The 23,080-nt window shown below is 46.7% G+C and overlaps 1 protein-coding gene across 1 annotated transcript; it reads left to right on the plus strand.

The window, feature by feature from the left end:
- Positions 1–7,494: 7,494 nt before the first annotated feature.
- Positions 7,495–9,943, plus strand: LOC147270712 (uncharacterized). Its single transcript, XM_086203087.1, has 4 exons — positions 7,495–7,596; positions 7,715–7,870; positions 8,078–8,172; positions 9,590–9,943. Exons 1-4 carry the CDS (start codon positions 7,495–7,497, stop codon positions 9,867–9,869), a joined length of 633 nt encoding a protein of 210 aa, XP_086059213.1. The 3' UTR covers positions 9,870–9,943.
- The last annotated feature ends 13,137 nt before the right edge of the window (positions 9,944–23,080 follow it).

Here is a 23,080-nt window from a genome sequence, read left to right on the forward strand (position 1 = left end):
TGTTCATGGTGTCCTGCTCAGATGTGGTCAGACCCACCCTGAGAGTTTGGGGAGAACCCTTGAAGCCTGGGACTTCAGGTCCAACGCTGAGACCACGGTGTGATGGAGAGTTCTGATGATTCATCAGCACAATCAGACTCTGATAACTCCTCCCTCCCTGGTTGATCTGAGTCAGTTCCCATGTCTGATCAACTTCCTGTCCTGATGACATCACTACTGCAGGTGAACAGTTAGCATTGCTCTGTTTGATGAAGCTGCGTTCAGGGAATGAGGAAGTTTCCCTTTGTGTCACTGCTTCTCTACTAATCTGATCTCTGATCAGTTCACCAAGAAGAGTCTGGGGTCAGGGGCTTGATGAGTAGAGCTGTTTAGTCAGGAGGAGGCTGCTCTGATTGGTTCCTGACACTGAAACAAGGCCTCCATATATTCATGATGACATCACCAATAGGAGCCTTCAGTCTGTCAGGGGGTAGAATTCAGTCAGCACCAATGACATCACAGTCAGAGTTCAGACATCAAAGTATATTGGAAAATATACTGCAGTATAATAAATATTAGATTTCCATGTATGGGAACCTCACTCTCAAAAGTAAAAAGTATTCTTTGTGCCGGTCCAGGCCAAGATGGTGGTGTATGTGAGCTGAAGGAGGAGGGTGGGTTCTGTTCCTGTGTGTGGAACTCATCAGATCCAGGATCCAGGATCCAGCTGGACTTCAGCTTTCATCAAATATCAGGAGATTTGGACTCATTTAGAAATGTGTGGTGCCACCAGAGAGTCCTGAGTCCTGTGGAAGACAACAAGCTGTTGTTGGTGAACCTGCTGAAGATAAAATGTGTGTGTGTGTGTGTGTGTGTGTGTATCGAAGCGAAGTAAAATCTGGTCAACTGGACGTAAGTTTATCTTGAAGACGTTTCACCTCTCATCCGAGAGGCTTCTTCAGTTCTAGTGAAGAGTGTGGAAACTCCAGCTTATAAACCTATGTGGGAGTGGTCAGTGCTATTGTGGTGGAAACGACCCTCCCGAGACTCACCTGGCCTCTCCAAACGACAGTCGTTGTGCGGTGTCAGGGAGTTTCAGGGGTGGTCGTTGGGGGGTTTCACCGACCACTCAGATGCTAATGGGCTGTGCTGGCATCAGCCGTTCCACATGGGTCTTTCAGCTGAACTCTTTGGGGAAGCTTTGAAAGGACTTGGTTGTAAATAGGTGAAAGGAAATGTCGCAGTCCACCTCCTCTGTTCAAAGATGGTTTCTCTATCCTGACGTGGATGGCTTCTTTAACTCCTCTTTCAAACCATCTGTCCTCTCTGTCGAGAATTTGGACATGGTCGTCCTGGAAGGAGTGGCTTTCCTCCTTGAGGTGGAGGAAAACCGCTGAGTCCTGTCCTCCAGAGTTGGCTCTTCTATGTTGGGCCATGCGCTTGTTGAGGGGCTGTTTGGTTTCCCCTATGTAGAGATCCGTGCAGGCCTCACTGCATGTGACAGCGTATACCAGATTGCTTTTCTGGCTGTGAGGGGTGGGATCTTTGGGGTGAACCAGTCTTTGTCTCAGAGTGTTGTCTGGTTTAAAAGACACAGGGATGCGGTGCTTATTATAGATTCTCCTTAATTTCTCAGAAACCCCTGCCACATAGGGGATCACTATGTTTTTTCTCCTGCCTTCTTCATCTTCCCTCCTCCTGGAGCTCTCCTCCTTTCTGGACCTGGAAGAGGATTTTACAAAGGTCCAGTCTGGGAAGCCACAAGTTTTAAGTGCTCTTTTCAGATGCTGCTGTTCTTTTTTCCGGCCTTGGACGCTGGTGGGGATGGTCTCCGCTCGGTGTTGCAGCGTCCTGATGACACCTAACTTGTGCTCCAGAGGATGGTGAGAGTCAAAAAGCAAGTATTGGTCAGTGTGGGTGGGTTTCCTGTACACATCCACCCTCAGGCTCCTGTCCTCTTGAATGTAGACGTCACAGTCCAAAAAGGGCAGATGGTTGTCTTTCACATCCTCTCTGGTGAACTTGATGTTGACGTCTACCGAGTTGATGTGTGCTGTAAACGGTTGTACCTCCTGAATCTTGATCTTCACCCAGGTGTCATCAACGTATCGGAACCAGTGGGTGGGGGAGGGTCCACTGAAGGAAGTCAGGGCCCTCTGTTCCACCTCTTCCATGTATAGGTTGGCCACGATAGGAGATACGGGAGAACCCATGGCACAGCCGTGTTTTTGCCTGAAAAACTTCCCTCTGTACTGGAAGTAGGTTGTGTTCAGGCAAAGGTCCAGAAGTTGGCAGATTTGGTCCGGATTGAGGTTGGTCCTGTTGCTGAGGGTGTTGTCCAGCTGTAGGCGTTTCTTCACTGTTTCTACAGCCTCCACGGTAGGGACGCAGGTGAACAAGGAGGTCACATCGTAGGACACCATGGTCTCATCTGGGTCCAGCTTGAGTTCTCTAACCTTGTTCACGAAGTCCATGGAATTCTGGACGTGGTGGGGGGTTTTCCCTACCAAGGGGGCTAAGATGGTGGCGACGTGTTTGGCGATGTTGTACGTCACGGAGTTTATGCTGCTGACAATGGGTCGGAGCGGGGCACCTTCCTTGTGGATTTTGGGGAGGCCGTAAATCCGTGGAACTGCGTCTCCGGGGTACAGGCGGTGATACTCCAAGCGGTTGATGATTTCCCCCTTTTGCAGCTTCTGTAGGTGTTCCACCACTTTCTTCTTGTAGCTGCTGGTGGGGTCGCGTTTTAAGGTCTCATATGTGTGAATGTCACTGAGAAGAGAACTGATCTTGTTCTGGTAGTCAGTTGTGTCAAGGACCACCGTGCATCTTCCTTTGTCAGCCGGAAGGATGGTGATGTTCTCATCTTTGCTCAGTGCATTCAAGGCCTTCCTTTCCTGGACCGAGAGGTTGGCAGAGGGGACCTTCGCTTCGGAGAGGGCCGCTGTGACCTTGAGTCGTAGTTCATCTGCTTCTGTGGTGGAGAGGTTGTTCTTCTTGATGGCGGATTCTGTGGCAGTGATGAGGTCCACAGTCGGGAGATGTTTCGGGGTGACAGCAAAGTTCATTCCTTTGGCAAGGACGCGTTTCTCAGGACTGGTGAGCTCCCTGTTGGATAAGTTCCTTATCCACCTGTCCTGTGAGTCCGCTGGGGTTGGGCCTTCTGCTTCTCGTTCCCGGTCGAGGCGAGACTGGAGGCGAGCGAATTTCCTTTTTTGCCTCTCCTTGCTCTTCTGATGTTGAGATAGTTGGGCTGTCCCAACGAAGGAGGTGACTTTGTCCAAGATGGCGGGTGGCAAAAAAGGCGTTAACTCTTGATTAAGGTGATCTAGCTTGCTCTTTAGTCCCTCGATGGTGAAATGGACCTGTCTCACTCTCTCGTTGAGAAGCTGATTTTGGGCCCGTTCCAAAATCTTGCTGGCCCTGTGGCCCCTCACGGTGGATCCTAGTAGTAGGCTAGTGGGAATGAGGTTGTGTTGGCGGCATCGGAGGTTGAAACGTAGATGGTTCCTGTAGTCTGCGATTTTCCTTGCAGTCCTTTCGCATTCCCGCACCACACTAAGGATGTCCTTCCCATAGTGTTCGGCAAGATGTCTGTGTAGGTTCTCATTCATCCAGGTCATCGTAGATCGAAGCGAAGTAAAATCTGGTCAACTGGACGTAAGTTTATCTTGAAGACGTTTCACCTCTCATCCGAGAGGCTTCTTCAGTTCTAGTGAAGAGTGTGGAAACTCCAGCTTATAAACCTATGTGGGAGTGGTCAGTGCTATTGTGGTGGAAACGACCCTCCCGAGACTCACCTGGCCTCTCCAAACGACAGTCGTTGTGCGGTGTCAGGGAGTTTCAGGGGTGGTCGTTGGGGGGTTTCACCACACACTCAGTGTGTGTGTGTGTGTGTGTGTGTGTGTGTGTGTGTGTGCATGTACACTGTAATAAATGATTTTTGAGAGTAGTAATTATAATCCATGAAAATCGTCTAAAATTTACTCGATTATTCTAGTCAGCAAGAGAATAAATAAAAATAGGGTAAACTATCCCCAACTGCTAACAGCATTAAGTGTTACATCGAAAAATTTAATAAAATATACCCAGAAGCCATCAGTCCTATGCAGCAAATTGCGCATGTGCCAGACTGCGACTGGATTTGAACCTGATTCTAACCGAAGGCTGCAGATCGTCGGAGTACCGTTACTGGACTGAAGGTAAATTAAGACGACTCTTTTACATTTTGCTCTTTATATAATCACGAATGTAAATGTTGATTTATGAAATGATAGATACTTCACGAGTTGTGGTCTCCTGCTTGATTCTGAATACTTGAACCAAATGTTTCAATCAGTGATAGGTGGCAGCTCTTTATTCAGTAATGTTATGCGTACGTGCACAGTCCAGCTTGTTTGTGAATCATAACATGTAGTGAAGTTGTTTTATTGCCCAGTTATGTCGTCTCCGCTGCATTATGATACAATATTCGCTCTTTTAACTCCTTAATAATGGACCATTAGTGGCTTTGCGCGCAATTCGCGCGCGGGAGTTCACATACCTCGGTGGTGGTAGCATGCGTACATGTACGTTATAACTCTACATTGTTTACATATCGTATTTAGGGATGTGAACGACTTGTTATTTTGCGAGTCGATTTTTCAGACATAGTTGGAGCAATTTTTGGTAGGTTGCCCCTTGATTCTTCCCGTTAGCAGGTGGCGCTATATGCTATCGCTAAGTTAGCAAAGTTGCTAGCAATAGCATATAGCGCCACCAGCTAACGGGCAGAATCAAGCGGCAACCTACCAAAAATTGCAATTCATTAAATGGCGAGTATACCAGGGATCCAAAACAGAGCAAAACCGAGAGAATTCCCTGTGAGCACCATGTTAAATCCCCTCAACTTCACAGAATAATTCAACCCATTTAAAGCCTGTTTAAGCTTTTGCCTCCTGACAACTGTGTGTGGTTTTTTTGTTTTTTTTTTAGTCGTCTGGACATTAGCGTCGATTAGCATGCTAACTCCATAGCCGGTACTGTCCTCATAGACTGCATAAAGAGTGACTGGAACCGACTGAACTCGTGTTCGCATTTCAAAATAAAATCGTGAGGGCACTTCCGTTAGCGTCGCTTTTCTCACCAATGCATTCATTAGTAATCAATATAACGTAAAATATTTTAATTACTTGTCAATAGTATATCTTTTTTTTTGTTACTAAACTTTTTTAAAAAATTTCGTTAAGTGCTTTTGTTTTATGTTGGCATGAGTGTGGATATTTTATTTTGAATGAACTGTATGCCGAATGGAGGCTGCCTGAGAGCGGAGGCTGCCTGAGAGGAGCGACCTCACAGTGGAGGTGTGCAGACTAACAGTACAGTGTTCTCATTAATGATTGCCGTCTATACAATCTAAGATTATACACTGTACTGTTAGTCTGCACACCTCCTCTGTGAGGTCGCTCCTCCCACAGGCTCCTCTCAGGCAGCCTCCGCTCAGGATATAGTTCATTCAAAATAAAATACCCACATTCATGTTCAACTTAAAACAAAAGCACAGAAAGACACTTGGGTACATGGAGAGCAAGATCAGTGAACACCGTTATAGGTTTCAAGAAGTGTTCCCAGAGGAGACATTGAAACCAAAACACCACTTCCTTGAACATTATCCATGGCTTACGACTGTTTTTGGGCCACTTGTGAATTTCTGGACAATGCGGTTTTGAAGCCAAACATCGATTTTTCAAAAGGATTGTGAGGCAGACTGTGTCTTTTAGAAACATTGTCATGACACTGGCAAAAAAACACCAGTCAATGATTGCATATCATACACCTGATTGCAACAATCAGAGGTCAACACTGTCGGTGTCCCGGATGACTCAAGTGGCAGTCGATGTTCTAAATGACAGCATTAAGGAGTCATTTGCAAGGGAGTTCCCCAGGGCAGAGGTTGTAAACATGACAAGCAAGGTAACCATTTTAGGCACAGACTACAACGTTGGAATGCTGCTGCCCTTTGGATCGACAGGAGGCTTGCCTGACTTTGGAGAAATACTGCAAATAATAATTGTGCATGAAACCCCAGTCTTGGGCCTGAAATTGCTGAGTGGATGGTGAACACATGAGGAGCTTTAAGGTGGAGCCAACAGGAGAGAGAAAAATCCTCCAGCATTCAAAACTCAAGGATACATACCCCCTGGCTGCATACAGTACAGCAGATGGTCGGATGGTGAGCCTTAAACACTTCATTGGCACATTTGAGGAAGTAGACTTGGGTTGAGTAATTGTCATATCAATTGTGTGCACACTTTGCCAGTTGAAAGAAAACAAGAACTTGGTGTCTTAAAACAAAATACATGAGTTTAAAGGGCTGTCCACACTAACAAATATAAGAATAAAACTACTCAATCCTGTACTCACCACATGGTACTAAACTAGGGTGTGTAAAGTCTGGAAATGTTCAAATGAAAATGAAATGAACCTGTGCAAGTAAACATATCTATCAACTGTCTAAATTTCTTTAGGTTATCTGTCAATACAGCTGAGGACAACACTTCCCAACAACAATGGCGGTCCGGTTACGAGTCCTAATAGAAGAACAAAACATACAGAAGCTGATGCTTCCGGCAGGAATGCCTCATACAGTGGAAGACCTTGTTTCAGTTGTTGGTAAAACTTTCCAGTTACATGGGGAATTTGGACTATTATATGAAGACGAAGACTTTGGGAACCATTTTTTTACTCTTACCTCAACTGCGGATCTGCACCACAAGGCCACTGTGAAAGTGGTAAGAAAAGAACCACTGATCACCCTTGACCTACACCCACTACCACTGGATGAATCAGGACTGTCCTCAACAGTGAGCTCACTGGACACCACTCATGAGAGTAAAAGTGAATTTGACACCCATCCGGGAGATCCTGATCCATCCTCTCAAGTGTCTGTGCATCGTCCAGCTCAAAGACACCATCATTCTCCCTGGTTCATGCCGCTCTGCTCCATGGCCAGTGCCATTTAAAATTCCACAGTTTTCCCGTGATGTTGAGCTTATCCTTGCAGATGCAAACAAGTCTTATCAAGACACTGGAATACACTTCCGAGATGCAAGTGTGAAATCAGCAATAATGCATGACCTTTCAAAAGTAATTTTCTCTGTCACTGCATACCCCACAAATGAGCAAACAACCTCAGTGTCTGAAGCCCTTGTTCAGAAGTTTCCATGCCTTCAGGAGCCGGGATCGTTTGCTGGGTTATACGGCTGGCAGCAGCGCATCAAGTACCAAATGCACAATTACCGTGCCAAGCTAGAGTCACCAAAATATGCCTATCCTGAAGTAGAAGTCAACACATTAAGGAGGAAGCATCCAGACGGTAAAGGTCCCGCTAAAAATGTGAAAAAGCCAAAGAAAGCCGAGGTAAATGATCTCCCTCCGCATCCTGCTGGAGAAGATGAAGACCCGTTGGAGAATGAGAGACTTGAATTGATCAGTGAAATAAAAAAGAAGAATAATGCAAAGACAATCGCAGAAAAAATGTCCAAAACCTTTTCAAGTCGAAGAGTCGAAGTGGTGACCCTCAGCCCATCCATCAGTGTCTTCAAAGAAAGGTGGCCCGCATTATTCAGTGAGGCTCAGGTGAGAATGTTTGATCATCTTTCTCTCCACCAAGAAACATTCATTTGTTTACTTTAACTTTGATGTCTGGTGTCTGCCATTGAACGTTTCGTACACTGTTCATTGACTCGTTCACCACATCAAAGAAGAGTTCCGTCGTATAACGACAATGTCCTTGGAGGGGACATTCATGCTTAAACTTGATGGGTACACACCCCGTCTTCTGCAGCTGATGCGTGCAAAAGGAGGAGCTACTGGTTCCAAGATGCGTCCTCTGCTGGACTCTATAAATGAGGTATGTTTGCTTTGAGGAATGAGCAAGATGTGATTGAAGTGAAATAGAAGTGAGATCATTTGAAACATTTGCATTGTCATCCATGAAGTGAAAGCTCTAACCAAGAGTTCATCATAAAATCGGTGAAGTGTCAAATACTGTGTGTGAAAAAGTGCCTTCAGTGTAAGGGCATGTAAATGTGTATTTAATAAATGGATCTCCTCACAGTCTCAGAGCATTTACCAGAAGAGGGATGGAGTTCTCCGCTGCCTCATCAGTCATCTTGGGGACAGGCAAGAAGAGCTCTTCCAAGACTGCCAGGTATGTTGGGAAGTGACTGATGGCTGACTGGCCTCCTTTACCTGCTTTCCCTCCTCCCCTACCTCCTCTCCTCTGTTATCTTTTCTCCTCTCATCTCTCCCCTCCTCTCTCCTCTTCTCTCATCTCTGCTCTGCTCTCTCCTCTTCTCTCATCTCTGCTCTCCTCTCTCCTCTTCTCCCATCTCTGCTCTCTCCTCTTCTCTCATCTCTGCTCTCCTCTTCTCTCATCTCCTCTCATCTCTGCTCTCCTCTTCTCTCCTCTCTCCTCTTCTCTCATCTCTGCTCTCCTCTCTCCTCTTCTCCCATCTCTCCCCTCCTCTCCTCTTCTCTCGTCTCTCCTCTCTCCTCTTCTCTCATCTCTGCTCTCCTCTCTCCTCTTCTCCCATCTCTCCTCTGCTCTCTCCTCTTCTCCCATCTCTGCTCTCCTCTCTCCTCCCATCTCTCCTCTTCTCTCATCTCTGCTCTCCTCTCTCCTCTTCTCCCATCTCTCCCCTCCTCTCCTCTTCTCTCGTCTCTCCTCTCTCCTCTTCTCTCATCTCTGCTCTCCTCTCTCCTCTTCTCCCATCTCTCCTCTGCTCTCTCCTCTTCTCCCATCTCTCCTCTCTCCTCTTCTCTCATCTCTCCTCTCTCCTCTTCTCTCATCTCTGCTCTCCTCTCTCCTCTTCTCCCATCTCTCCTCTGCTCTCTCCTCTTCTCCCATCTCTGCTCTCCTCTCTCCTCTCCTCCCATCTCTCCTCTTCTCTCATCTCTGCTCTGCTCTCTCCTCTTCTCTCATCTCTCCTCTTCTCCCATCTCTCCCCTCCTCTCTCCTCTTCTCTCATCTCTCCTCTTCTCTCATCTCTGCTCTCCTCTCTCCTCTTCTCTCATCTCTGCTCTCCTCTCTCCTCTTCGCCCATCTCTGCTCTCCTCTCTCCTCTTCTCCCATCTCTCCTCTCCTCTCTCTTCTCTCATCTCTCCTCTTCTCTCATCTCTGCTCTCCTCTTCTCTCATCTCTGCTCTCTCCTCTCTCCTCTTCTCCCATCTCTGCTCTCCTCTCTCCTCTTCTCCCATCTCTGCTCTCCTCTCTCCTCTTCTCCCATCTCTGCTCTCCTCTCTCTTCTCTCATCTCTGCTCTCCTCTCTCCTCTTCTCCCATCTCTCCTCTCTCCTCTTCTCTCATCTCTGTTCTCTCCTCTTCTCCCATCTCTCCTCTCTCCTCTTCTCCCATCTCTCCTCTCTCCTCTTCTCCCATCTCTCCTCTCTCCTCTTCTCCCATCTCTCCTCTCTCCTCTTCTCTCATCTCTGCTCTCTCCTCTTCTCCCATCTCTCCTCTCTCCTCTTCTCCCATCTCTCCTCTCTCCTCCCATATATATACACCCTTAAATTAAAAAATCACATGCTTTTTCTTATTCCTTTTTAACATGGAGGACTCATGTGAGGACCACAGAACAAACGATGAAGGTGATCCTGGTCCATAATGTCATGGCTGAGGAGGATCCCGCAGAAGTGTCAGTTGTGATTGAGGGCAACCAAGTTCTGGCTGGGTGTGGAAACCCAACCAACGCCTGCATGCTGTTGATGGGCTTGATCTGTGCCCTGAACCTTGAGTATCCCAAAACACTCCAAAATACCTTCCAAGTATTCCAGAAACTCTTCTTGGAGCTTGATGGAGCAAAGCTGTTCAAGAAGGTCCACACCCTCAAAACCAAGCTAATGGAATGAACTATTTACATCAGGGGTCCCCATCATGTGCCATGGGGGGCTGAGAGAATGGAGCTTTTTTGGTTTCTTTTTCAAGCAATCCCCCCCCCCCCAAAAAAAATCAAGCCATCAAAAACAAAAAAAATTGCAAACAGATACAATATTTAAAAAAAGACTCCAACAGATTTGCCTTTTTTCTTTTCCTTGTTTTCTTTTCTTTCTTTTTTCTAATTAGTTCTCTTGGTCTCTGGTCGATGGTGTCGCGAGTGGTTGGAATGAAAACCTGCACACTCGGCCCTCCATGGGACATGATTGGGGACTCCTGCTTTAACACTCTAAAAGCAGCTTCTCCATCGTTGAACCACTCTTCCTCTCAGCAGATTTCTATTCCCTCTCTCTTCTCGTCTCTTTACTCTCTCCGTTACACTGAGGTGACGGTGGGCTTCGTTTGTTCAGCTGGAAAACATGAGCTGTTCCTTTAGTTAAAGAAGCATCAATCACACGGCCGCTTCCATGCACCAGTTTCTACCTTAAAGACTGATCATCTGCTGATGTTTGATGCTTTATAGTTCTCCACTATGTTGTCTGTTGCATCTGAGAGAAATGCCCGCTATGACATAGTTTCCTTCACATTTATGACTGAAAATGGTCGACTGTAAAATGTATTTAGGAGCATGTTTGAAGATAAAGACCAGGATGAAGTGAAGTCACAGCAGCCTCTGAACCAGTGTTTGTCACCGTTCATGATTTCAGTTCGATGATTTCAAGAATAAAGCCGACAGCTTCTGAATGTTCACAGTCTATTTTATGTCATCTCCTGTCCTTCCACATCAGTGCTCTGTGATGCAGGACCACACACCTTTTGGAAATATGGACAAAGGCTCCCTTTATGTTGTGTCTGCTTTTAAACTTTTTGTTCATTAAAAACATTGACATTTTCACCTGTTTGTCTGAAGCAAGTTTTTTGAGGTCAATCTTACCTTCCTTGAATAATTAATGTTTATTTACTCATAATAATCAATTTTGAATAATAATTATTAAGTAACTAGTGTAGTAGTACTAACAATCAAGAGTAAATACTACCCAATTTCATTGAGTAATTAGTAGTTGAATGTACAGCGGAATGTGAGGTGAACTTTACTCAATTTATTTTAGTATGTCATAGCTTTTTATTTGAGGTACTTTATACCTAAAATATGTCATTAAATCTACCTAAATAAAGAGTGCAAATGTACCTCAGATTTATTGGGTAAATACTATAGGTGGTTTTTTACAGTGTACATAGGTTCATGTCTGTGTAGGTCCATGTGTGTATCGTTCAGCATGAGTGTCTATAAACTGATCTTTTGATTGAAAGGAAGGGTGATTTTGTTGAGAATGTGATCATTCAAAGTACACAGTGAAATGCTTTAATATATAAGAGCAGCAAATAAAATGGATTTTAAAAAATTAAAAATCTCTCTCTCTCTCACACCGTTGGTCAAGGCAGACACAAAGATCATGAGAATCTGGATCTTGTGTTTGGCTTCAGTGAAACCAAACCAGATGAACCAACAAGTGTTCATTCTGGTGGTTTTTCAAACTTTCCAAAGCTGCTTTTATTTTGGCTGTTGAAACTTAGGAACGGTGAGTTCTCTCTTCTTCTTATCTTTAGTTCTGAAACCGTCTGTTGTCACGGTCCAGCAGCGATGCCTCTAGGTTGCTATGGTTACTGAGCTCAGAGAGAAATGAGCGACCGAAGACGAGTTTCCTCCAAAAGTCTCCTCAGCAGAGTCGTGTGAGGACGAGCAGCAGAAGTCTCAGCCTCCTGTCCCCTTTTAGAGCTGATCAGTCTCTCTCTGCAGGGTCCAGTCGTCCCTCCCTGCTGCTGCTGCTGGTTTTTCTTGAAGTTCATTGAAAATCCAAGCAGAAGCAAAGTTGATGTGAGTGACATCATCAGAGAGAAGCTGCTAATCTGATGAAGGACCACAATCAGGATGAAGAATTGGGGATGAAGATCACAACGTCATCAGCAGAAAATCTGAATCCTAGTTCTTCTAGTTCTAGTTCTTCTCATCAAGCCTGTGTGTGTGTGTGTGTGTGTGTGTGTGTGTGTGTGTGTGTGTGTGTGTGTGTGTGTGTGTCAGCAGCTCCCAGCTGCAGCAGTCAGTTCAGTTTCACTTCAGTGTGGCTGAGGGAGGTTTTTGTACAATGGTTTTTCACAGTGTGAACACCCACTGACTGTTGATGTAGTGATAACTCTGACAGTGATAAACGGCTGCATCTTCAGCCTGAACTCCACTGATGGTCAGAGTGAAGCCAGAGTTTGATCCACTGCCTGAAAAACGAGCTGGAATCCCTGATGCTCTCGAGGTGGCCCGGTAAATGAGAAGTTTAGGAGGTTCTCCTTCTCTCTGCTGGTACCAGGATAAATAGTGGCCATAACTGTTAGAGTGCACATCCTGACTGGTTGAACATGGGAGGGAGACGGAGGCTCCTGGAGCAGATCTCACTGCTGCAGGCTGAGTCACGGTGACCTGACCTCTGGACTCTGAGGAGACACACACACAACCATCAAGCAGCTTCATCTCAGAGGACCCATGTTGATGGAGGACAGCAGCTGGACCCTCTGGACTTTACCTGTCAAGCAGCAGCAGAGGAGCGTCCAGACGAGGGCGGAGGTCAACGCCATGTTTCTGATGAGCAGATTTCTGTGGCTTCTGTTGTGGTGACGGACAGCTGTCAGTCATCCAGGGTTCAAGTCTCAGGACTATAAAGTGTCCCGGAGCACTGGAGCATGGTGCTGCTCATGCAAAGTGTCTCTCTATGGAAATGTTCAGAGGGACTCAGCAGAGACGTGGACGCTCTGATGCTGCTGCTGCATCCGTCAATCAATCAATCACCTGATCAGAGTATTGATCAGGATGTGTCAGAGCTCCTTTTTAGCTGCTCTGACCTTCATGTGATGAGTACGGAGCCCTGGAGAGGCCAGAGAGACAGAAAACACATGTTGGAGCCAGATGTTGCTCCCACAATGGGATTCATTTGATTTTTTAATGATGAACCTCGTTCATTTGTGGTCATCAAATAGAACCGGTTCCAAGTTCTGCATCAGAGGGAACAGGTTCTTTCTCCTGGCCATGGATTGATGAACTGAGGGAACTTGTTCAAGTCGGTCTTTGGCCGCTCTGGGGCTCCGTAGCTTCCGTGACTTCTCTTCATTTTCAGGTCTAATCTCTTGATTCATGACCATCTAGGCTATGGAAGCAGACTTGTTGACCTGCTGCTGTGCTGGCAGGGTTCAAAGCAGCTCAGACGTTTGACTGCTGGCTTCTGACTCAAGTGGGTGTGTGTTTCCCAGTCAGAGAGTCGTGTCTCTACAGTCAGAGGTTTTTGTACGGCGCCTCAATGAGTTTGTGTCACTGTGGTGGACGTTCGGTGGAGGAACCAGACTGGATGTTGGACATAAGTTTCTGCTCAAACTCTGAGGAAAATGTTGTCCAGTTTGGTTGGAAATTCCATCTGGGAACATTTGCAGCAGAGTTTTTGTGTGTTTTTAACAGTTTGTGTGTTGATGTGTTGAGTTCTCCTGCTTTAACGTGGAGAACAACTCCAAGAAGGTTTCTGTCCAAATTCCTGTCAGACTGAAATTGAACTCCTTGAAGTGTAGAAATGATCCAATGGGTTTCCCTTCAGTTTGAACTGTTTGATGAGTGAGGACTGAAGTCCACATCAAGAAGAACGGACGCTTCAATTTGAAAATGGCCCAGTTTTACATGGTGAATGGAACAGATTTCATTTCATTTCAATGTAATTTTCTAATTTGCCGTTTGCTTGTCACTCATTTGCAGTGTTTGATGAGTGCAGGTTGAAAATCCCCTGTAGAATCATTGGTGCTGGTTGCTTCACTCTGCTTGGAGACTGTCAGCCTCAGTGAGGTGAACCCCTCTGTTCAAGGACTCAATCTGCTACAAGTCCATTCTACCAGCAGCTGAATCAGGGAGATTGGAATGTGTGGGGTTTCTTTGTTCTTCACCTTCATGACTGAACAGAGAAGCTTTAGTTGATGGCAGTTTTCAAAGTGGAGCTGCTGCCAAAGGGGCTTTCCTCCATTGTCAGGGTCCTGCTTCTATTTGGGCGGTGAGGACTCTTTCTGAGCCGCTTCTTGAAGGGAAGTGAAACAATGTGTGAGTGAGTGACTGCTGGAGCAGAGAAACATCTGACAGAAACTCCTTCAAGAGGAAATCTGCTCTCACAGTCCTGGTGTCCAAACAGCAGGGTTTGATTGACAGCTGCCCCGTCCTCTAATCTGAGCGGTGTCTTCTAGGTGATGTCCCTCCCTCCCTGACGGTGCTGCCCCCCTCCAGCCAGGAGCTGCAGCAGGGGAGGGTCACGCTGGTGTGTCTGGCCAACAAGGGCTTCCCTTCAGACTGGAGTCTGGCCTGGAAGGTGGACAGCAGCAGCGGCGGCGGGGAGGAGAGCAGGAGCCCCGGGGTGCTGGAGAAGGACGGCCTCTACAGCTGGAGCAGCACCCTGAGGCTCCCTGCAGACCAGTGGAGGAAGGTGGGCTGGGTGAGCTGTGAGGCCACCCAGGGCTCCCAGACTCCAGTGTCAGAGGTGCTGAGGAGAGACCAGTGTTCCCAGTCCTGACCTGACTCACTGGGACTCTGAACTCTGCAACAGTTTTCCTCTGTAAGCGTTGCCATCAGAATGTTTGCTGCTCCATTTTGATTGTTGCTCTCCAGCTTCAGCTCAATAAAAACCTCTTCATCACATCAGTCCCATGTGGAGCTGCGTTGTTCCAACAACACTGAGCTCTCAGCTCATAGCAGTTCTACAATAAAGGTTCCAACGCAACGTTCCATTGATCCATGAACAAAGCAGGCAGTGAGACCATGATGATGTCACATCTGTCCACTGTCCAGATGTCAGAGCTGAAAATGATAGGATGCCATGTTCCCTTCAACAACAGTCCAGCAGAAAGCCACCATGAAGACCTGAGGAGAAGCAAGGCAGCTCACCACAGTCAGGAACTCCCAGTCACCTCAACAAGGTTTCTGTCCACTCACGTTCAACCAGACCAGCAGATCACCTGCATCCCCACTGCCTCACCACCAGAGGGCAGTAGAATATCAAATCTAGAGGTTTGGTCCATTGTGTCACGATGACATCAAAGACAAAATTCTGAAATCAAAGAGTAAAAAAATTCTGGGTTCAAAGAATTCTGAAGTCATGTTTTGGAAGTCGACCATGAACATGAACCTCCAAGTCTGAAGTTTAAACTGGTAGTTGTGGTTTGACTGGTTTGTTGTTTAAGTTACAAGGTTTGTAACAACTTTCCCATTCAGGGCCTTGAATTTCAGGGGAATCCTTGAACCAAGTCATGTCCAAATAAGGGCATTTCTGGTTCCTTGAAGCTGCCTTCGATGCTCAGCCACAGGTAAATCCCTCCTCCTAGTAACAGGACAAAGTAAACATTGTCCCCATGGTAACAGCCTCTCCTCACTGGTCACTACACAGTAGGAACATTCCTAAAACATGGCTGCAGCTGATTTATGCTCATTGTTCACGGGGAAAGGAAAGTTTGTTTGAAGGTGAAAAGAACATTTAGATTATTTTTGATGGTAAAACCAGATTTTACCAGGAGTTTCTCCATTAAAACAGAAATGTTTGAGTTTCAGCTGATTTGACTTCCTCAACAACATTGGATTCCATTCTTCTTTCACTCACAAACCAAAAGCTTGAGACCAAATGAGGGCTGGACTGTAAACTGACTGGTCTCTGGCTCGCGCTAAGGAAGTTAGCATGTTTGTGTTCACCACCCCTTCCTAATAAGATGTTTGGAGTGTGCAGTCAACGCTGGTCTGACCTGTTCAGATTAGCCACACCCTCATTGGGACTCAGTAAAGTGAGACAGGAAGGTTCCACTTCTAATGGAACATTTGAACGTTTGGAAGGAAGCAAGAGAGCAAACTGGCTTGCAGTGTGGTTCTGGTTCCAGTGACGTGTTCCTGGTCCTCCACCATCAATCCTCTCTAGTTCAGCTCCAACCCACCACAGAGCTCCAGGCTCCTGGAAGACTTCTCTACTTTCCTCTGAACCTCCAGCTGAAACCCAGTTTGCAGTGCTGTTTGTTCCATGCAACTTACTTGACACAAACATCAGCCACACTGCACTGTCATGTCAAAGGTTGGTTTCTATTTAATCACTGAGCAAACAGAGAGCAAACCAAACCCTCCAGGACGCTGCCTCCCAAAAACAATTCCCTGTGAATCATTCCATGACCTGGAAAACCACATCTGTCATGAACAGACTGGAATGTCCTGTGAGCAAAGAGTTCTGTGGAGGAAGAACCAGACGAGGCTTCCAAGACAGACGACGGAACACAAACATGCAGTCCACCCAGGCAACATGGACTCTGAGCAGTTGGTGCAGGGCTGCCACGTTTCATTCACTAGCAAACATTCTATGATACCCAGCAGACTACAAACTACTGGGGTGTCACCATTGACTCTACTTGAAACAACTGGACTCACATCCAGTTTGAAGGTTTCTGACTTGGATCAACTTCATATTTTTATGTAACGGCCTCAAGAAATGGAAAATGTAGAACGTGCATGTCATTACATGTCATTCTCCATAGGGTCACTAGGGGGCAGCACCTACCTGCATCACCAATATGAGCCTTCAGTCTGTCAGGTGGTAGAATTCAGTCAGGGAGCGTCTACTTGTTGTTTGTTCATTTGTGTTTGTGTCCACGGTGAAGCCAGAATCAGGCTAGATTTTAGTTCTGATTCACCAGTGAACAGTGTGGAAGAGTTTTTGGCTCAGTGGGGCTCACAGACGCTCTGAGAACCTCAGTGTTCTGTGGGTTCTCACTGCGTCTGTTGAAGATGGGTTCTTGTGTCATGTTGACCTCCATCTTTTCCTGTTGCAATAAAAAGATGGTTTCAATTCAAAATTCTCTCCACGCTCTGTAAAATCAACTTGTCCTGACAAACAGTTTTGTTTGGTGTAGTTTAGTCCAGTCAGGGACGCCTGCTAGCAGGAGGACCAGGAAAATCTGGATCTTGTGTTTGGCTTCAGTGAAACCAAACCAGATGAACCAACAAGTGTTCATTCTGGTGGTTTTTCAAACTTTCCAAAGCTGCTTTTATTTTGGCTGTTGAAACTTAGGAACGGTGAGTTCTCTCTTCTTTTTATCTTTAGTTCTGAAACCGTCTGTTGTCACGGTCCAGCAGCGATGCCTCTCGGTTGCTATGGTTACTGAGCTCAGAGAGAAATGAGCGACCGAAGACGAGTTTCCTCCAAAAGTCTCCTCAGCAGAGTCGTGTGAGGACGAGCAGCAGAAGTCTCAGCCTCCTGTCCCCTTTTAGAGCTGATCAGTCTCTCTCTGCAGGGTCCAGTCGTCCCTCCCTGCTGCTGCTGCTGGTTTTTCTTGAAGTTCATTGAAAGTCCAAGCAGAAGCAAAGTTGATGTGAGTGACATCATCAGAGAGAAGCTGCTAATCTGATGAAGGACCACAATCAGGATGAAGAATTGGGGATGAAGATCACAACGTCATCAGCAGAAAATCTGAATCCTAGTTCTTCTAGTTCTAGTTCTTCTCATCAAGCCTGTGTGTGTGTGTGTGTGTGTGTGTGTGTGAGTGTGTGTGTGTGTGTGTGTGTGTGTGTGTGTGTGTGTGTGTGTGAGTGTGTGTGTGTGAGTGTGTGTGTGTGTGTGTGTGTGTGTGTGTGTGTGTGTGTGTGTCAGCAGCTCCCAGCTGCAGCAGTCAGTTCAGTTTCACTTCAGTGTGACTGAGGGAGGTTTTTGTACGATGGTTTTTCACAGTGTGAACACCCACTGACTGTTGATGTAGTGATAACTCTGACAGTGATAAACGGCTGCATCTTCAGCCTGAACTCCACTGATGGTCAGAGTGAAGCCAGAGTTTGATCCACTGCCTGAAAAACGAGCTGGAGTCCCTGATGCTCTCGAGGTGGCCCGGTAAATGAGAGGTTTAGGAGGTTCTCCTTCTCTCTGCTGGTACCAGGATAAATAGTTCCCACTATAAACATCCTGACTGGTTGAACATGGGAGGGAGACGGAGGCTCCTGGAGCAGATCTCACTGCTGCAGGCTGAGTCATGGTGACCTCTGTTGTGCGCTGAAGAGCGAATTGGTCAAAAATAATGATAATTGATAATTATGAATATAATTATCGATTATTAAATAAATTAATAATTAATATTAACTATTAATTATTCGGGGCACCACCCTGATGAGTTCAGGGAAACTAAAAAACGACCAAACTTGTAACAGTTACCAGTCTCTAACAGAGTTTATCTACTAACAGTCAATATTCTGTAACATTAACGACCAAGGGACAGCTCTGATGTTGGAGGATGAGATCAGAGCACTGCTATTGATGAGACACGTGACCACAAGTTGGTACACAAAAGACACTACGACTCCTCTCTTATAATAAAAATATATTTATTAACACAGTGCATCCATCAATCAGCAACACGTTGGTACAACTGTTATCTAACCAAAAGACACAAGTGATAATGTGTGTGTGTGCGTGCGTGTGTAAACGTGTGTGTGAGTGAGGAAGAGGAGGGGGAGTATGGTTGCCTAGCAACAGGTTAGCGTCGAAGCTAGGCTAACAGCTAGGCTAGTTAGCTGAGGCTAGCTAGCCAGTAGTTAGCACCGTGGAGGTAGAACTTACGGAATGTTAAAAACTCAGCGTAGCGCTTAGAGAGAGAGAGAGAGAGAGAGAGAGAGAGAGAGAGAGAGAGAGAGAGAGAGAGAGAGAGAGAGGACAAAGGTGAACCCAAAAATGTGTGTTAACACACTTGTGCAGTATTAATAACAGGTACCTTCTTGTGATGTCACAGTTATTAATAACTAACGTCAGTAAATATCGTATAATTCCATGTAGTTTCTTCTAATTACAGGACTTCGTCTCATTAACAGAGCATTCATAGACTTCATACAACACACTGAGCTGTTCCTCTGCCCAGAAAATGCCTCGTTAAAGTGACCAGATTACACAGGGATGAGGCTGGCACAATGATACACTTCAGTGGGTCTTTACTGCCCGACTGTCCTCAGCCGAGAACAGCATTAATTAGCTTCGTTTTGAAGTGGATTTGACAAAAATAAATGAAACAGAAACATATATTGTTTGCCTATCTGTCTTAATCCTTCTGCAACTAACAGACAATCTTTGGATCATAAAAAGGCAACATTTTTATCCTGGACAGACAACAGTAGTGGCTGCTTTTTCCTGTACAGACAGGAAATAAAACAAAATACAAATTGTCAGCCACACTTCCATTATCTGAATAAACACACTTCACGAAGGTCCTAAACATCCGGCATGTAACAGAAATCAACTACCATGTTTTCATGTCAGGATGGATTTCAATAACAAGAAATCAGCACCTGAGACAAACTCACTCAGTGCAGCCGTCTGAGAGCTTAGCTTCCTCCAGCAGGTGCGGACACCTCCGTATCTCCCCTCTAAATGGGTGAACAACAACATATAAACAACACCGGACGAACGTTTCTAACTCTCCCATCATCACTCATGCTGAACCGCTGCCGTTCAGGCGAACTCCCGGCACAGCACCGCCAACACACTGGACACCGGACGACACACTCGGACCACACCCGGACAGGTGGCTGCAGAATCGCTACTCCTCTCCTCAGTAGGCGATTCTTCGCGGGCGCGCGAAGTCTCACGTGACTTCTCTCGCGAGACTCCCCCCACAGCAGGTTTTAAGGTGATACACCCAGAAATGTATTCTGTGACAAGAAACAACAGTCACCCCTATTCACCTGGTTACATTCTCCCCTGCTCCGAGTCAACGTCCTCGCTGACTAGGGTTTCTAGGGACCCTTTCAGTTTTGAGGAATAAAGAACCATACCTGCTAACACCTGAGACAGTAAGTCTGGACTAAAGGACACAGTTACATGCAGACATAAGCAAGTTAAAGGATTCTTGTTTCGCCCAGCCGTGGTTCTCTGACTCCTTCTCGGTGGAGGAACGGGTGTGTCTCTCCTGACAGTTTCCCCCCTCCCCTTCCGTGGAGCAGGCAAAGGCCTCTCCTTTGGACTTCCTACAGGTACAGAGAGATTCTTTAAATGTGGATGGGAACAGGATGGAGGTTCTATTGCCAAGCCCCCCTGTGGCATGTCATCCACCTCCCGCTCGTGTCCCTCCTCGCTCTCCACTCTACTCTCCGGTTCTCCAGCTAACAGGTATTCTGTCTCTGCAGTCCCTGGATTCAGATTCTCTGTTTCCTGAGTCACACCATATTCATGCACTGGAAAAGTCACTCTCTCTTCTAAAATAAAGTCAGGCTCCCTGAACTCAGTCTCTGATTCCTGAATTGGGACAGGCTCAATCAAAGGAGAAGGTGAACAGCGACGCCGTCTAGGTGCAGGCAAAGGAACTACACGTGGTGGCAGGTTAGAACGGCGTACTCGTTTCGCTGGCCCACCCTCTATTGGCTCCACGGTATATGTGGTACCTTGAACATCCACAACCTTGTATGCCATGGCTGACCAAGCATCCTGGATCTTATTTCTTCCTGGTGGCCTATGGCGAAGATGCACTAACTGTCTTACCTCCACCGGAGGGCAATACACACACTCCTGCTGCTGAGCTGCTCTCTCCTCAGCCTTCCGTTCTGCACATTCTCTCGCTCTGGCATGTGCATCCTGGAGACGTTCCTGGTGCACAGCTAACCAGTCTGGCCTTCATTCTTCTCCTGCTCATGAGCCAACAAAGCATCAACGGGAAGATGCGGGTGAACACCAAACAGCATGTAGTAGGGTGAGTAACCTGTAGTTGAGTGTGGTGTGACGTTGTACGCATACACTAGCTGGGCTAAGTGTTCTGGCCACCGCCGCTTCTTCTCAGGGGGAAGTGTGCGCAGAAGATCATGCAGCGTGCGATTGAACCTCTCACACTGGGGGTTCCCCTGAGGATGGTGAGGTGTGGTTCGTGTCTTCTTCACCTCATACAACCTGCATAACTCAGCAATCACAGCACTCTCAAAATTCCTACCCTGATCGGAGTGCAGGCGCTCAGGCACTCCATATTTGAGAAACCACTCCTTCAGGATGACTTTGGCAGTTGTAGCGGCCTTCTGATCTCGTGTGGCAAAGGCCTGGCTAAACTTAGTAAACATGTCAGTAATAACCAGGACATTTTCACGGCCATCTGTGGCGCGTTCGAGTGTCGTGTAATCCACAGCAACCACCTCGAGTGGACGGGTAGCCAGGAACGGAGTCTGGGGTGCCTGAATTTTCGGATGAGGCATCTTAGTTAACACACATCACTCACATCTCTTCACCCACTGCTCAACATCTCCATGCATGCCCACCCAGAAACATCTCTGCCTTAGCAAACTCAATGTCCTCTCTATGCCCTGATGTCCCATCTGATTGTGGACATTTTTGAGTACCTGCTCCTTCAGGCACCGCGGTAGCAGGAGCTGCTGACAGATTCCGACATGATCATGTTCAATAACTCTATACAATAGTCCATCTTTTTCTTGAAGCCGCGACCACAATTTAAGCAAAGAGCGCGCTGGTTTGGTCAACCCTTTCTTTTCCTGATAAGTCGGTTTCTTCTGTTTATCCCAGAAACCTCTTACCACTTTAAGGGCCGGGTCAGACTCTTGGAGGCTCTGGAGTTCAGCTCTGGGATAACCAGGGAGCGTGGGAGTGTTGTCCAGAACTGCTTCAGCAGCCACTGTCTCACTAGCCTCACTAGCCGCAGATGCTCGCAGCTGTCTGACCCTACAACATTCAACTCCTGCTGTCACGAGGTCCACATCTAGGACTGCGCCTGGTCTCAGAGCGTTGCATATGGCCACGCAACCATCAGACTCTGCATCCTCACTATCAGGTTCTGGCTCACTCTCTGCTGGTAAACGGGATAGAGCATCAGCAGCTGTATTACACCGGCCAGGGCGATACTTTACATCGAAATCAAACACAGCCAACTGAGCAACCCATCGCTGCTGCATGGCTCCTAGACTGGCTGTAGAAAGGTGGCATAACTGGTTTTTGTCCGTAAAGACTGTGAACTGTGACCCCAATAGATAGCTCCGAAATTTTTCGGTGACGGCCCACTTCAAGGCCAGCAGTTCCAACTTCATACTGCTATAGTTCTGATCATTTTTTTCTGCTCCTCTGAGCCTCCGGCTAGCATAGGCTATGACCGTTTTCCTCCCGTATTGCTCCTGGTATAAGACTGCTCCTAATCCCAGGCTACTAGCATCTGTCTCTAGTATAAAAGGGAGCGTGAAATCTGCATAGCCTAGCGTGGGTGCGCTAGTGAGCTTTTCTTTCAGGTTCTCAAAGGCCTGTAGGCACTTTGGTGTCCAAGCTGACCAAACAACTGATTGGCTTTAACCGGGCTGTTCTCCCGGACACAAGCAGTTACAACATCATGTAGAGGCCCTGCAATCTGTGAAAATTCCTCGATGAATCTCCTATAATAACTGCAAAAACCCAAAAAGGACCTAAGCTCCTTTACAGTGTTAGGAATGGGCCAGAGCTTCACTGCACTGATCTTTTCTGGGTCAGTACCTACTCCCTGGGCTGAAACCTGGTGACCAAGGAACCGAACCTCCGGTTGAAGAAAATGACATTTTTCCACTTTAACTTTCAGTCCAGTCTCCCTAAGCCTCTTCAGTACAGTTTCACGTCTCACCAGATGATCTTGGAATGTGGGCGAAAACATCAGCAAATCATCTAAATAAATCAGCACAATGTGGAAAGCCAGATCACTCATTGTAGCCTGCATCAAACACTGAAACGTTGCAGGGGCATTACAGAGCCCAAATGGCATCCGTAAGTACTCATACAGGCCAAAGGGTGTCGTGAATGCAGTCTTTTCTCTGTCCTTTTTGTGCATCGCCACTTGGTGATATCCACTCGCTAAGTCAATGGTGGAGAAGAAGGCTGCTCCGCTAAGAGCATCCAGACTCTCCTCGATGCGGGGGAGTGGGAATGCATCCCGCCTTGTTTTTGAGGTTCGTAGCAACTCTCACTACATTATTGTCAGCATCATTTTGAGGTTCGTAGCAACTCTCATGACATCACTGTAGCATCATTTTTTAGGTTTTAAGCAACTCTCACTCCATTACTGTTGCATCATTTTGAGCGATCTCCAGTGACCTTTGACCTTGACTGAGGCCTTCCCACACCTGTTCTGCTTTGACCTGATTTGGGCGTTAGAGAGAGGA

The sequence above is a fragment of the Aulostomus chinensis genome, chromosome 1, assembly GCF_037954235.1.
Source record: "Aulostomus chinensis isolate RoL2024-O1b breed Wild chromosome 1, RoL_Achi_v1.0, whole genome shotgun sequence".
Classification (NCBI taxonomy): Eukaryota; Metazoa; Chordata; class Actinopteri; order Syngnathiformes; family Aulostomidae; genus Aulostomus; species Aulostomus chinensis.

What these genes read in the sequence shown, in the direction of transcription:
- LOC147270712 (XM_086203087.1), top strand. Translation starts at nt 7,495, where the DNA reads ATGTCCAAAACCTTTTCAAGTCGAAGAGTCGAAGTGGTGACCCTCAGC. An exon ending in TGCTGGACTCTATAAATGAG is followed by an intron (nt 7,871 to 8,077) that starts GTATGTTTGCTT and finishes ATCTCCTCACAG; the next exon opens with TCTCAGAGCATTTACCAGAA. An exon ending in CTCTTCCAAGACTGCCAGGT is followed by an intron (nt 8,173 to 9,589) that starts ATGTTGGGAAGT and finishes TCATGTGAGGAC; the next exon opens with CACAGAACAAACGATGAAGG.